General features: G+C 40.0%; 1 protein-coding gene across 1 annotated transcript in view; it reads right to left on the bottom strand.

The window, feature by feature from the left end:
• LOC109383454 (uncharacterized) overlaps window positions 1–2,405 on the bottom strand; it is a 147,855-nt gene extending 145,450 nt beyond the window's left edge. The window contains exons 1-2 of the mRNA XM_019643914.1: window positions 2,218–2,405; window positions 1,433–2,044 (exon numbers count right to left, since the gene is read on the bottom strand). Coding sequence (XP_019499459.1) covers window positions 1,433–2,044; window positions 2,218–2,405 — 800 coding nt within the window. The remainder of the gene's footprint in view (window positions 1–1,432; window positions 2,045–2,217) is intronic.
• Window positions 2,406–13,534: the final 11,129 nt, after the last annotated feature.

Below are 13,534 nucleotides of genomic sequence, written 5' to 3'. Positions count from 1 at the left end.
TGGCTAGCCAGCAAGCTTGCTAAAAAGCAGCTTCTAAGAAATGAAGGCTTATGCAAGCACAGCTATCCAAAGCAAGATGTGTTTTCTGAGGTAAACGGGAGAGGAAAAGTCTAAATCAACCTTCTCTTCAAAATAAACAAGACACATCTTATCAATGCAAGAGAAATCACCTACTCAGAACTCCTTGCATTTCTGCCAAATATGTATTTACAAACTGTGTAGGCAAGAAGTTCTGTGATGCCACCAACACCCTGGCCACGTCTCAAGATTTATCACTAGTGACATTTGCAGTAACCAGGTAGCAAACTGAATCTCACGTGAGAATGATGAAACATGGAAATGTAGTGAACACCCAAAGAGTCTTTTCTTACAAAGAAAAGTAAAGCCCAGGAAAGGTATTGATGGCTTTGTGTACTTATCTAAACCATTTTTTTATTATAAAATATTCACATTTCAGAAACTCAAAGATGAAGCAAAGAAATAGTAAAGTAGCCAAGATGTTTAAATCTTCAAAATACTCTGGTGTCTATTCATAACTGCTCAAGAGCGGAAAGGAAAAGTAGATTGGATCCTGCTTCTCGCAGGCAGTTGGATGATGACCCCCGCCCCGATGCTACAGAAGCCACTGAAAACTTCTGCAGCCAGTCAAGGTGACCAGCAATCTATTAAGAACTGAGACCTCCCCGGAGCTTCTCGCTGTGCTTGACACCGTGACCAAGAATTAATATCTCCTTGCCTTCATCACTTGTAACCTGGAAATTAAACCATGCCGCATCCTCAGAGGATGCGTTTCAGTCATTTCCTACTCCTCGGTTCTCTCCTAACAAGGCTAGCATCTAAGTGGTTGCACACTTAGTCCTTGACATACGGTCTCCCCGAGCTCCTCGCTTCCACAGATGAGTCTGAACTGGGTTCACCTCTCATGAAACCTGTGGAATAATCCACTCCTTCGTACTCCACGATACTTTTCAAAAAAAAAATCTACAGGAACTCACCAATCTCTAGAAAGAACATGTCAAAAAATTCGCTGTTCGACCTGGTGTCATTTAAAACCCTTTCAGAAAGTGGACTTTCGCATTAGCCTATTACTCCTCCAAACAGAAAATTCACCCCCCCCCACACACACACACACGGTGCACGCACGCATACTCCCAAATCTGGGGGAACATTTTGTGGGGCGCTGAGAAAGTATCAGTCAGGTGGAAAACGCACAGCCCCCAAACCCGATGAAACGCTGGGGACCAGGTTCCCGCCGCAGTCCGCCTGGGACAGCTCGCAGACCCCACCCAGGGACTTTGGACAGCTCATGCCCTCCATCCCTTCCCAGAGGGAACAGCTCTGTCCGCAGTGTCGGCCGTGGGTCAGGGGTGGGGCGCAGGCGCCAACCCGCCCGCTCTCCCCACGCGTGCAGCAATGCGCGGGCGCCACTTACATGTCCGGCCGGAGCTGTAGGGCGCTGCCTGGCGGCCAGCTGGCGGCCACCCAGGCACAGAAGCACCAGAGCCACAGTCGCGAGGTCATCTCCGCCAGGCAGAGCTGCTCCAGCCACCACCCAGGCTGCGCGCCGCGCGCCTCTCCCGCTCCGAAAGTCCGAGCCCGCCGCAGAAGTTGGGCTCGCCGGGCAGAAGTTGGTGTGCGGGGCTTGCGAGACTGGCGAGGTGCGTCTCCCGGCGGAGGGCGCCGCAGCAGCTCGACCCCACTGGGTATCACACGTTGCCGGGAGCGCTGGAGCAGCTGCCCGGCGAGCCCCCGAGGCGCCGTAACCGCCAAGATGCGCGCCCCTGCTCTGCCGGGAGCGACTGGAACCGAGCGAGCCCTGCGGCCCCGCAACCCCCGCAGCCTCGGTGCCATGGAAACGCGCTCGCCGCCCTCCCGCCCAGGCCCCTCCAGAGCGCTTAAAGAGACAGCCCCGCCGCCACCATGGGCTCGTTGCGCTGCTTGGCGTCCCCCCACCCACGCCCTCCTCACCCCCTCATCTCCACCCAGCGCTGCCACTGAGCAGCAAGGCACGGAGGGGGCTGGACCCTTGGGGTTGGAGAGGCAGCTGAGACGCAAAATAAGCGGCTTCGCTCAACACTTCCGACTAACTCTGCTCCCCACCTCTCCCTACCCACCCACCACCCAACACACACACACCCAACCCCCCCCCTCCCCCGGCCAAAGAGGCGAAGCAGCGATGGCTTTCCCCCTCATATACCAACCTGCTCACAACCATACCAGCTGTGCATCTGCCACAAGCAGAGACCAAAAGAAGGCTGACTTTTGATTCTCCCGATCCGCTTGCTCCCACCGCGAGTCTCGGGAGTCGTTCTGAACACAGACTGGGGGAGGTGTGTTTGAAGTGGGAACCAAACCGCAGTTGATTGAGTCAAATCTCCTGCCAAATCGACAGTTGCAGGACACATCCTGGGCTCATCCAGAAACCCTCCTTACTCACAATGGGATAATCTCCCTTCATTTTATTTGGCCACCATCTCGCCCCTTTCAGGCACTAGAGTTATAAGAAGGAGCCAACTCTTACAAACCTACTCCCTCCTTTCCTTCAAACCAGCTCCTCATTCCCCAGATTTACGGAGGAGCAGCCAGTTGCAAGCCCCCAAGGCCTTTCCAGAAGGGTACAGCGTCTGCTTGGAATGGGAAGCACCGGTTGCCGTGCTGGCCCGACTGCCTGGGACGCACAGCCAAGCGCAGCGCAGTCGCCAGCGGCTCCGGCCCGAGGCTATGCCTCTGCCCGGCGCCAGCTGCTGTCTGGAAGGCCACAAACCTCTGGAGCCTGTTTCGTGAAAATAAAAATCTATGGCGCATCGTGCCCTCCAACAAGGACATCCCAGGAAACAAAGCCATCATCTGCAGTTTAGCCCGGTAGAAAATGGATCGATCTACAGTGGGACAACTTTTTGCTTTGATTCCCAAACTTAACCAAAGTGGCTCTCCAATGACTCATTCGTAGTCAGATAGTACTTAAAGTGGTACTAGCCCTAAAATGATCTTCCCCAAACAGTCTTTTGGGCTCCCTTTTGCCCTTAGTAGTTGAATGAACCATCTGGCTCTTAGTTTGTCTTCTGAGCCTTTGTCCTCCCTTCTTTTTTCTTTTTTTCCCCCTGCTTTTTCTGCAACTAAAGAAGTAATTGGACACATACAGGTGGACTTGAGGAGCAAACGTGGGGTTTCTCTCTGAAAAGAAAGAAAAAGATGAGGGTGAGAATAACCACACCACTGATGAATTCTTAAGCATCTGTGATTTTGCCCTCCTTGATCTGTGCAGTTGAAATTCACACCACCTTGCAATGTTTTCTTAGACATATCTATATATTTTTTAACTTTTTTAAATTGAATTTTAACATAAGGTGAAAAATCATAAATATACAACTAGATTATATCTCTATCTTTTGACAAATGTCTTTAACAAATAGAATTTTAGAGCAGTTTGCACAATAGTAATCATTATTTGAACCCTCTTATTTCATAAAAGAGGGATTCACTTTCCCTTCCTTTTCTAAACACTGGTTTTTCATGAACCAGACCTTCTCTCATTCCAATGGGAATGGACTTGGGACAGTGCTGATATCTATGGTAGAGATGCATTATCTGTTGGCTAACTCTTCATTAGTTCTGATAATGACAGGACTGGCATGGGTCAAACACATTGATAAATTAAAAAAAATTTTTGTAGCTCTTAGTTTTAACTTCTCCTAAAACACTTAGCCACCTTTGTTATTAAGTAACAAAGCGAGGTGGTTAATTTCACCTCCTATTCTTTTGCCTCTCCTTCTGCTGGTGAGGTGCTAGTGAACGGTGAAATGACAGAAAGCAGGCAGGCACTGTCCAGGAGGAAAGGAAGAAAAGGAAACTGGATAATTCAAAATAACGTTGGCTCCTGAACTGAGTGTATTGACTATGTAAAGGTGGGGCTATTTTCTCCCCCTTCTGGGTATAAATAAATGTAGGTGAAAAGATTAATCCCCTCCACTGATTCAATTTCTAGTTTGTCTTTTGGATGAAACCTAAAGACTCCAGGTTGTTTCAATACAGTTTGAACTTAATTGTCTCAATGAAAATTTATAGTACACCTAAAGATGACATTAGAGATTAACTGTACCCTGAAATTTCCTGTGATTTGCTAAGCTTTTCTTGGCTTCTGGACTAGTTTTAACGCTACAAGGCTCTATCTTCACCTGTCATTCCCTCCTGGAGTGTAAAAAATTTTTAATCATTTCCTTTCTTTATATGACAGAAAGCCTTGCATAAATAATAGACCTCCTTTATTACAAGGCTAAACTTTATGTTAGCTACAGACAAAACTCAGAACTACTGTAAGAGCTAGAGAATAATGGGAAAATGCAGAAATACATATAAATAATCTGCATGATTATTTATTAGAAAAGGACAGGTGCTTAGGTACATGGAAAGTGATTCAGTAAATTGAAAAGCACAAATTAGAAAAATTTTCATTTTATGTACATTAGTTTAAAAGCATGTTTATTCTATATAAACATTTAAAGCACTTCGGGTGTGACGGGCTAAATATGATTAGTATTTATTTCATAAAGTGAGGTTGAATTCAAAGCATTCTAGCATGGATAATATATGACACAATATCACGTAAGCAATTATCATTAAATGAAACATACTCTTCCAGTGTAAGAATTTAAAATTTTGCAATGAACTAGGAAAACCTATTTTGAATTCAGCCCTGCCTTTGCAGTCTATTCATACAATTTAAAAATAATTGGTGACTTGGTTTGATTGGTTGGTTATGCTATGTCTCTACAACAGGGGAGCTTTATGAAACCTGTTATTTACAGTCTTGCATATTAAAAGAGCAATGCAGTTTGGTCATTTGGGGATGCTATGAACACACAAAATGAAGTTGGGTACAGATAAAACAATGCATTCAGCATCTATTGCCTAAAGTGAAAGAAATTTTAAAATTAACAAATGAAAAGAAGAAGCCAGATACACAACCGATTTTAAAAATTGAGAGAGAACTTCTGTGTTGATGGCATCCCCTGCTCAGGCATAAATTTCATGGGGGAAAAACATAAACATCGTGAATTGGGTTTTTATTTTTGTAAATGATCTTTTACCCTGCCAACCTGGACAGGCTCTTAAAAATGGATTTGCTATAACAGACAACTGTTCTCTCTGAGAAGCATCAAAAGGATTTGGGGGTACTCCCAGTGGGAGTGCCACATGCCACCCCACTCTCTCCAGACCTGCATCAAAGGAGCAATAAATCTAACGAGTTCCTCCCTTTTTGGAGGAGGCGGGGTAAGCCAATTTCATGCTTTCTGTATGCTGATTGTACAAAGGCATATTTACCTAAAAAGAAATAGATTCGACCAGATGTTCTTGAAATCTTCCTCAGCTGCTGCTTTAAGCTTTACAGTCTCTGCATACTTTATCTTCTCGTCTATCTTCTTCTAATTGAGAAATTGTTGATCCATGCCGTTCAACAGGCAGGCTCCAAAACCTTCCTGCCAAAGCTTTTCAGCCCTGCTCTCCTTCTGAAGACAAAAACTTCTAGTGTCTGTATGGGGACAGGAAAAGGGAGTCAGCCACTTCATTCGGCATGTGTTGTGGGTTGGAAGAGGAGGAGGTCAGAAAGCAATTCTTCAAAGGACAGCTTCTGTCACCTGAAAGAGTAATAAATCGCCGTTATAGAAATGCCTACAAGCACTAATGAGCGATGCCCACTGAAATCTTGATGGTAGACAAAACAGGACAAAATTCACCCAGGAGTCAACGGGGATTGTCACACCAAGATGTGAATAATCTTACACTTTGGTTTTATCTGCCATTAAATGTTATCCCTACACACCCATAGCTCTCTCTCTTTTTAAGGAAAATAATAAATTCAGCATAAAACTTTTAAGATATGTGTAGTGACTTATACATCTATCTATACATTTATCTATATAATCTATACATCTGTAAATTTATCTATATAATTTTTCAGTACTGCAGTACTTATTGGTCATAAAGACCTGATCAATCAGATGTGAATTATAACAAAATTACCAACTCCAGAATTATATATATTTATTAGAACATAATTATAAGATTAGGCTAGGTACACAGACATTTTTTTAAACTATACCTTGCACAACTAATTTGCATGTGCATGTATTAAAAAACATGTAACACAGGCCAGCCAAGTGGCTCAGTTGGTTAAAAGCTCGCCCAAGAGTGTGAGCTCTGAGTAATAGCGGTTTGATGCCCTGCCCAAGCTGAGCTGTCGTTGAGCTGCCAACAGGTGACAGGATGGCTCAGCTAAAAAAAGAAAAAAAAAACCCAAAAACATATAATACTAAATTTACTATCTTAAGCATTTTTAAATATATAGTTCAGTAGTGTTAAGTATATTCAACAGTGTTGTACAATAGATCTCTAGAACTTTTTCATCTTGCAAAACCAAAACTCTAGTCTTGTTGAACACTAATGCCCTCTCCCCCTCTCTGCCTTGTCTTGGCAAATACCATTCTACTTTCTGTTTCCATGATTTTGACTACTTTACATATTTCATGAGTAGAATAACACAATATTTGTTCTTTTGTGACTGGCTTATTTTGCTTAGCATAATGCCCTGAGGGTTCATGCATGTAGCATGTAACAGGATTTCCTTCTAAGTCTGCACAATATTCCGTGTATATGTACACCACATTTTGTTGATCCATTCATCTGTCCATGGACATTTGGGTTTCTTCTACCTCTTGGCTATTGTGCATAATGTTGCAATGCACATGGGTGTGCAAATATCTCTTTGAGATCCTGATTTGAATTATTTGGATATATATCCAGATTTGGGATTGCTAGATATGATAATTCTGTATTTTATTTTGGAGAAAGCCTCCATACTGTTTTCCATAGTGTCTATACTATTATATTCCTACCAACAGTGCACATAGGATCCAATGTTTCTATAGCCTTGCCAACACTTGCTACTTTATATTCTTTTTATAGTGGACAACCTGGGTGTGAAATGATATCTCATTGTGATTTTAATTGCAATTATCTTGTGAAGAGTGACAGTGAGCATCCTTTCATGTAGCTTTTGGCCATTTATATATCTTCTTTAGAGAATTGTCTATTACATGCTTTGCCAATTTTTTATTAAGCTATTTGTTGTTGTTGTAGAAGTTCCTTATTTATTCTAGATATTAACCCCTTATCAGATATATGATTTGCAAACATTTTCTCCCAATTCATAGATTCCCTTTCACTCTGTTGTTTTCTTTGATACACAGAAGTTCTTTAGTTTGATGTAGTCCCATTTGCCTACTTTATTTTATTTTTTAATTTTATTTTTGTTGCCTGTGTTTTTGGTGTCATCTTCAAGAAATCATGGCCAAATGCAATGCCCTGAAGCCTTCCCCCTATATTTCCTTCTAGGTGTTTTATAGTTTTTAGGTCTTATGTTTAGGTCTTTATTTTGAGTTGATTTTTGTATATGGTGTAAAGTAAGGGTCTAACTTCAATCTTTTGCATGTGAATATCCAGTTTTCCCACCACCATTTGTTAAAGAGACAACATTTTCCACATTGTGTAGTCATGGCACCCTTGTTAAAATTGTTTGTCCATGTATACAAGAGTTTATTTCTGGGCTGCCTATTCTATTCCATTCATCTATATACCTGTCTTTTTGCCAGTACCACACCGTTTTAATTATTGCTGCTTTGTAGCATGTTTTGAAATCAAGACATGTGAGGCTTCCAGTTTTGTTCTTTTTCAAGATTATTTGGAATTTCTTAAAACTGATTCTGGTGTACACAAACTTTTCTCACTATTATTTAAGTAAGTCCGACTTTTTCTGAGTTTTGTCTATCAAAGAGGAAAAAATGAACACCAAAATTCATTCCATGGCAACTTTTATTCTGAATTCTATTTTTTGTGTCTGAATGCCTTGGGTAATGGGCCAAATCCAAACAGCCACTATCAATGCCTCTACAAGTAACTGTGCTATGAATTTTGTATAGATATGATCATAAAGAAGTACAAATGCAGCAACACAGCTTGATGTATGCTTGATAATGGACCCAGTTTTCTAGGCCACAGCTACAATAAATTACTGATAAAGTGTCATTAGCTTACCTTTTGAAAAATAAGCATTTGAATCTAGGAAAGATTAAAAACAATTTTTATAATTTAGTGTTTTCCATTCCTTTTCCAACCCAATATGGATACATCAAAGGAGGATTTCACAAAAGTGGAAAAGTATCCAAAATAATGGCTGATGAACCCCAGTGTTAACAAATAAATGTATCCACCACCTAAGGAAAAATCATCAAACCCAGTATGATTGCAGGCCTATCCATTTTAAGTCCACATAAGAAGATAGGGAGCATTGTCAGCCATCCTCTGGAAGGTTAAGTCCAAATTTTAGCTAAGACCCCAAATCACCAGCCCAAAGATAGTGACCCTGAAAGTTTATTACCCTACATTTCCATATAAATATAGTGCATATTTGAACCTGGAATATTTTCTACAGCTTTGTCTGTGTGTTTTATGTAATATGTGAGACAGGTGGCTTCAGCTTACATAGCTATGGAGCAGGGGTATCCAAAGTGTAGTCAGCACACTATCTATTTATTTTTTATTTATTTATTTATTTATTTTTTTAGCTGAGCCATCCTGCTACCTGTTGGCAGCTCAGCGGCTGCTCAGCTCGGGCTGGACTTGAACCGCTGTTGCTCAGAGCTCAAACTCTTGAGCGAGCTCTTAACCAACTGAGCCACTCGGCTGGCCCTCAGCACACTATCAAGAAAGCGAAAAGACAACCCACATAAAATATTTGCAGATCATATATCTGATAAGGGACTAGTAACCTGCATGTATAAAGAATGCTTACAATTCAACAATTTAAAAGCAGGAAATTGGTTTGAATAGACTTTTCTCCAAGAAGACATATAAATAGCCAATAAGCACATGAAAAGATGTTCAATATCATTAACCACTAGGGAAATGCAATTCAAAATCACAATAAGATACAATTTCACATCTATTAGAATGGTATAACCAGTGTTGACAATGATGTGGAGAAACTAGAACCTTCACATAATACTGTTGATAACAACGTAAAATAGTGCAGCCACTTTGGGAAATAGATTGTCAGTTCCTCTAAATGTTAAGCATAGGGTTAACATATGACTCAGTAATTCCTCCGCAAAAGAATGGGAATCATATGTTCACACAAAAACTTGTACAAGAATATTCATAACAGCATTATTTATAAAAGCCAAAAAGTGGAAATGTCCATCAGTTGATGAATAGATAAATAAAATGTGGTACATCCATACAATATAATATTACTGAGCTATAAAAAGGAATGAAGTACTGATATATGCCACACCAGCATGAACCTTGAAAACCCTATGCGAAATGAAAGAAGCCAACAAAAAAGGGCCATGTAGTGATTTATGATTCCATTTATATGAAAGATACAGCACAGATAAATCCATAGAGATGAAAAAGTAACAGTTACCAGGTGCTGGGAGAGAAGGGGAAATGAGGAATGACTGTTAATGGGCACAGGGTTTTCTTTTTGTGGTGATGAAAATGTTCTAGAATTAGGTAATAGTGATGGTTGTACAACCTGGCAAAAATACAAAAAAGCACTGAAATGTATGCTTTAAAAGTGTGAGTTTTCTGGTATGTAAATTATATCCCCATTTTCTTGAAAAATGTAGTTTGCAAACCAGTGCCAAACAAAAGTAGTTAACACTTGTCCCAGATGAGATGAGATACAAATGCCAAAATGAAAGAAGCCTACATCATTAAGCACACTATTTAGCTCAGCTGACTTTTTTTTTTTTTTGGCAAGATTTTTTTCAATAAAGTAAGCAGTCCATTGATTTTCCTTCTGTGGTAATCTCCTTATCATCCTTGGGACCAGGTAATGAAGACTTCACAGATCAGCTACTTTGAGTAAAGCTGCTGTAATGTGCATGCCTGATTTAAAGAGTGCACCTACCATTGGTTACATGACACACTGATGAATGAATTAAGACATTCACAATTTCTGAGAGAAACTATTCTCAAATTATGTCCTACATATTGATTGTATATGGTAACATAATTTTAGTTCAGTTCATCATTCCTCTATGTGTCAGACAATGGATTAGGCAATAGGAATTTTTAAAAGGAGGAGCAGGAGAAAGAGTAAGAGGAGGAAAATGAAAAAGTGGAGGAGAAGGAAAGATGGAGGAGGAGGAAGAAGAATCCAAAATAATATGGCAGGTGCTAACTACTTAGAGAGAGCTTTTTTCTAGGGGAGTCAGACATCTGACTTGCCTAATGTGACTACTATAACAAGAGAAACAGGAGTAAAATACAGAGGAGAGAGGCATTACTTTAGGGCAGGATGTACTTTTATATGATCAGAAAAGTCTTCCAGAGGATGTATATGATGTGGGTCATAAAGGATGAGTAGAAGTTCAGCAGGCACACATCTGTGGTTCTAAAAGAATAGAACCAAGTTTAATTACACAAAAAGGCCATACATAGAAATCAGTATTTGTTAAAGTGTGGTTTTCAAACCAACAACACACACATTACTTGGGACATTGTTAAAAGTAATTCTCAGGCCCATCCCCTACCCACTGAATCATACAGACTGTGGGTGGGACACACCAATCTATTTTAACAAGTCCTTCAAGGGATTCTGATGCACACTTAAGTTTTTAAAACCACGATTTTAAATAACTATAGCAAATGGTTTAAAATATAGATGTTGAGTCTTGGGGGGAAAAGTCATAGAGAATGTTCCATTTTAACACAGCCAATTGACCACAATATTTTATCTCTTCTCCCTCTGAAAGCCTCACTAAATAAAGAGTAAAGAAATGTTTCGAGATGTTATTCACCAAGGCAAACGAGAGAGGAGACAATAACTGGCCAACCATTTTAAGAAGAGTTTGGAAGATAGAAGCCTGGTACAGGATTCCTAACCACATTGGGAGATAGAAGTCACAAAACTTACAAGAAAGGCACCTGCAGAAGAAGAGAGGAAAAGTGAGCCAGTTTCCCAGAGAGAATGCCCAGGAGCAGTACTTGAAGACACTTAGAAGGAGTGGGACGTGTGAACCTAAAATGAGGGAACTGGTTGTAAAATAAGTAAAGTAGTAGATTCCCTGATGTTCCTTTATTCTTATGCCTCTCAACAGATATGTGATGTATTTTCTGGAAAAACTGGATTCCTTCATGCAGTGAAAAACAGGGTGAGTCAAAGGGCTAAACACAGGACCATTAGGTGAAAGTCTATAGGAAGAACTGAAGGCCCCCCATGATCCTTCTTGCTTGTGATCCTCAGAAAACCTTTATCAAAGTGTATATCTTGCACCATGCAGGAGGTTGGAAGATCATTCTCTGGAAACCCCAATGAAAACACCCGTGATCTGATAGCCTTCCAGTAAGCTCTACCATTTGACTATTCCCACCCACAAAGACAGATCTTCCTTCTAATAAGTTCTGCAGTGCTTACTCTTAAACATAATCAGCTGAGGCTCACCAGATATAAAGAAATTTTCTAATATGTAGAGACCCACAAGAAAAAAACAGATAAAGGAATCCTGAAAGAAAAGAAAAAAGCTTCCTTGCCCTAAATTTATAATTATCATCCTCAGAAAGAGAATATATTACATTCATATACACACACACACACAAATGTTTTGCTCTGAAAAATGAACACTCAGAAATGAGAAATAGCTTTCTAAAATTAAAAATAGGATAATGTCAATGAAAAAAATGCAATAGAAGGGTTAGATATAAGTCAAGGAAATTTCCCAGAAGGACAGAGGGGGTGGGGAATAGAATAGGAGAGAGAGAGAGAGAGAGAGAGAGAGAGAGAGAGAGAGAGAGAGAGACTAGAAAAAAAAAGGAAATAAAATTAGTGGATTAATCCAGAGAACCAGAAAAAGAGGAAAATTAATAAAACAAAGGTAAGGAAATTATCAAAGAAATAACCTAAGAACCAAAAGACACCAATCTTCAGGTGGAACAGGCCCACAGAGTCCCTAGGACAACAACAACCCACAGTGATGCACATGATCATGAATTTCAGGATAGGAGGGACAGAGGTAGTACACATGACACCATTCAGAATAGCATTGGGCTTCTCAAAAGAAGCACCAATTGATATAAAATAGGGAAGCAATAACCTTAATGTTTTGAGGGAAATGGTTTTCAACCTAGATTTCCATACTTAGGTGAACTATCAATCAAGTAAAAGAGAAAGACATTTTCAGAAATACAAAAACTCAAAAAAATTGACCACTCACATATCCTTTTTTTGGAAGTTACTGGAGAAAACATCTCAGCAAAATGAGAAAGTGAAATAAGAGAGGAAAATCAGAAAATAGGAACTTTGACACTTGAGAGGCAAAGGGAATTTCCAGGAAGATGGCAAAGGGAATTTTTGAACCCAGGCTATGAGCCAGAACTACAAAGCATAATGCCAGCTAGAAGTAGGGGGTTTAGGGTGAAAATCTCTGGAAGATAAAAAGGGGGTAGATCATTTAATGTATTTGAGAGTTACAGAAACTATTTTTAGATATTAGAGCATTTAGGGAGAAAATTACCAATCAATGAGAAAAAAAGAACACAAGAAAATGATTAACTGTAGAAAAAAACAAAAACAAAGTTCATATGAGAAAGAAATACCCTAAGGCATTATTTGGTTTAGCTGAAAACAATACGCCATATATAAAATAATATAAATACTCATGCAGATTTGTGATATAACTACTGAGAGCATAAAGGAAAGAAAGGTTTGTGCAGTAAGAGTTTAACAGGTTTAAAACTGGAAGGAAGTCACGAAATATAGCCTAATGTGATAAATTAAGAAAGAACAGAAGAGTCTATTCTATTAGATAGTGGTATATGTATGGGAAAATAAAATAATGTTTTGGGATAGAAAGAGAAACGAGAGGCAGGATATTTTGTAGTATTATCAGGCCTTTCCTGAATCTGAGCAGAAATCTGAATTCTTAGAAGGAACTAGTCATGCCAAATTTGGGGGACCAATACTCCAGGCAAAAATAATGCAAGTGTAAAGATTTTGAGTCAAGAATAAACTTAGTGTGTTCTAGAAAGGCAAAAAGACCAGTAGGCACTGGGCAAAGTCAACATCATAGGAAACAGTAGAAGAAACATATCCAAATAGGAGGAAAAGCATTTGAGCATCAAGACTGTGTTATATCTAAGAGGTTCCATGATTCAAAGAAAAACAAAGCAATGCCATGTCTGTTTATTTTATTTCATGGATTTCTCCTGTCCTGCATTATTCTATTCTACCTTGTTCACTGCTTTAGTACCATCAACATTAACGCCACATGCCCTCTATTGTAGTAAACACACAGAGAAAAGTTCTTTTGGCTAATAGATCTGCATCGTTTGCATGTCTGGGAGTCAGTCTATTACCACATAAATCGTGCCCCCTCCATTTCTATCTACTCTACTCCATTTTGCATTTTTCAATGTAATTTTCATCATCCCAGTTTCCTATTCTCCTTTTAAACAGTAGTAACCTACAAGATTT

This window comes from Hipposideros armiger, unplaced genomic scaffold, assembly GCF_001890085.2.
Source record: "Hipposideros armiger isolate ML-2016 unplaced genomic scaffold, ASM189008v1 scaffold_83, whole genome shotgun sequence".
Classification (NCBI taxonomy): domain Eukaryota; kingdom Metazoa; phylum Chordata; class Mammalia; order Chiroptera; family Hipposideridae; genus Hipposideros; species Hipposideros armiger.
Note: the sequence above shows the minus strand (reverse complement) of the source record. Positions and strands in the feature narration are given on the sequence as shown.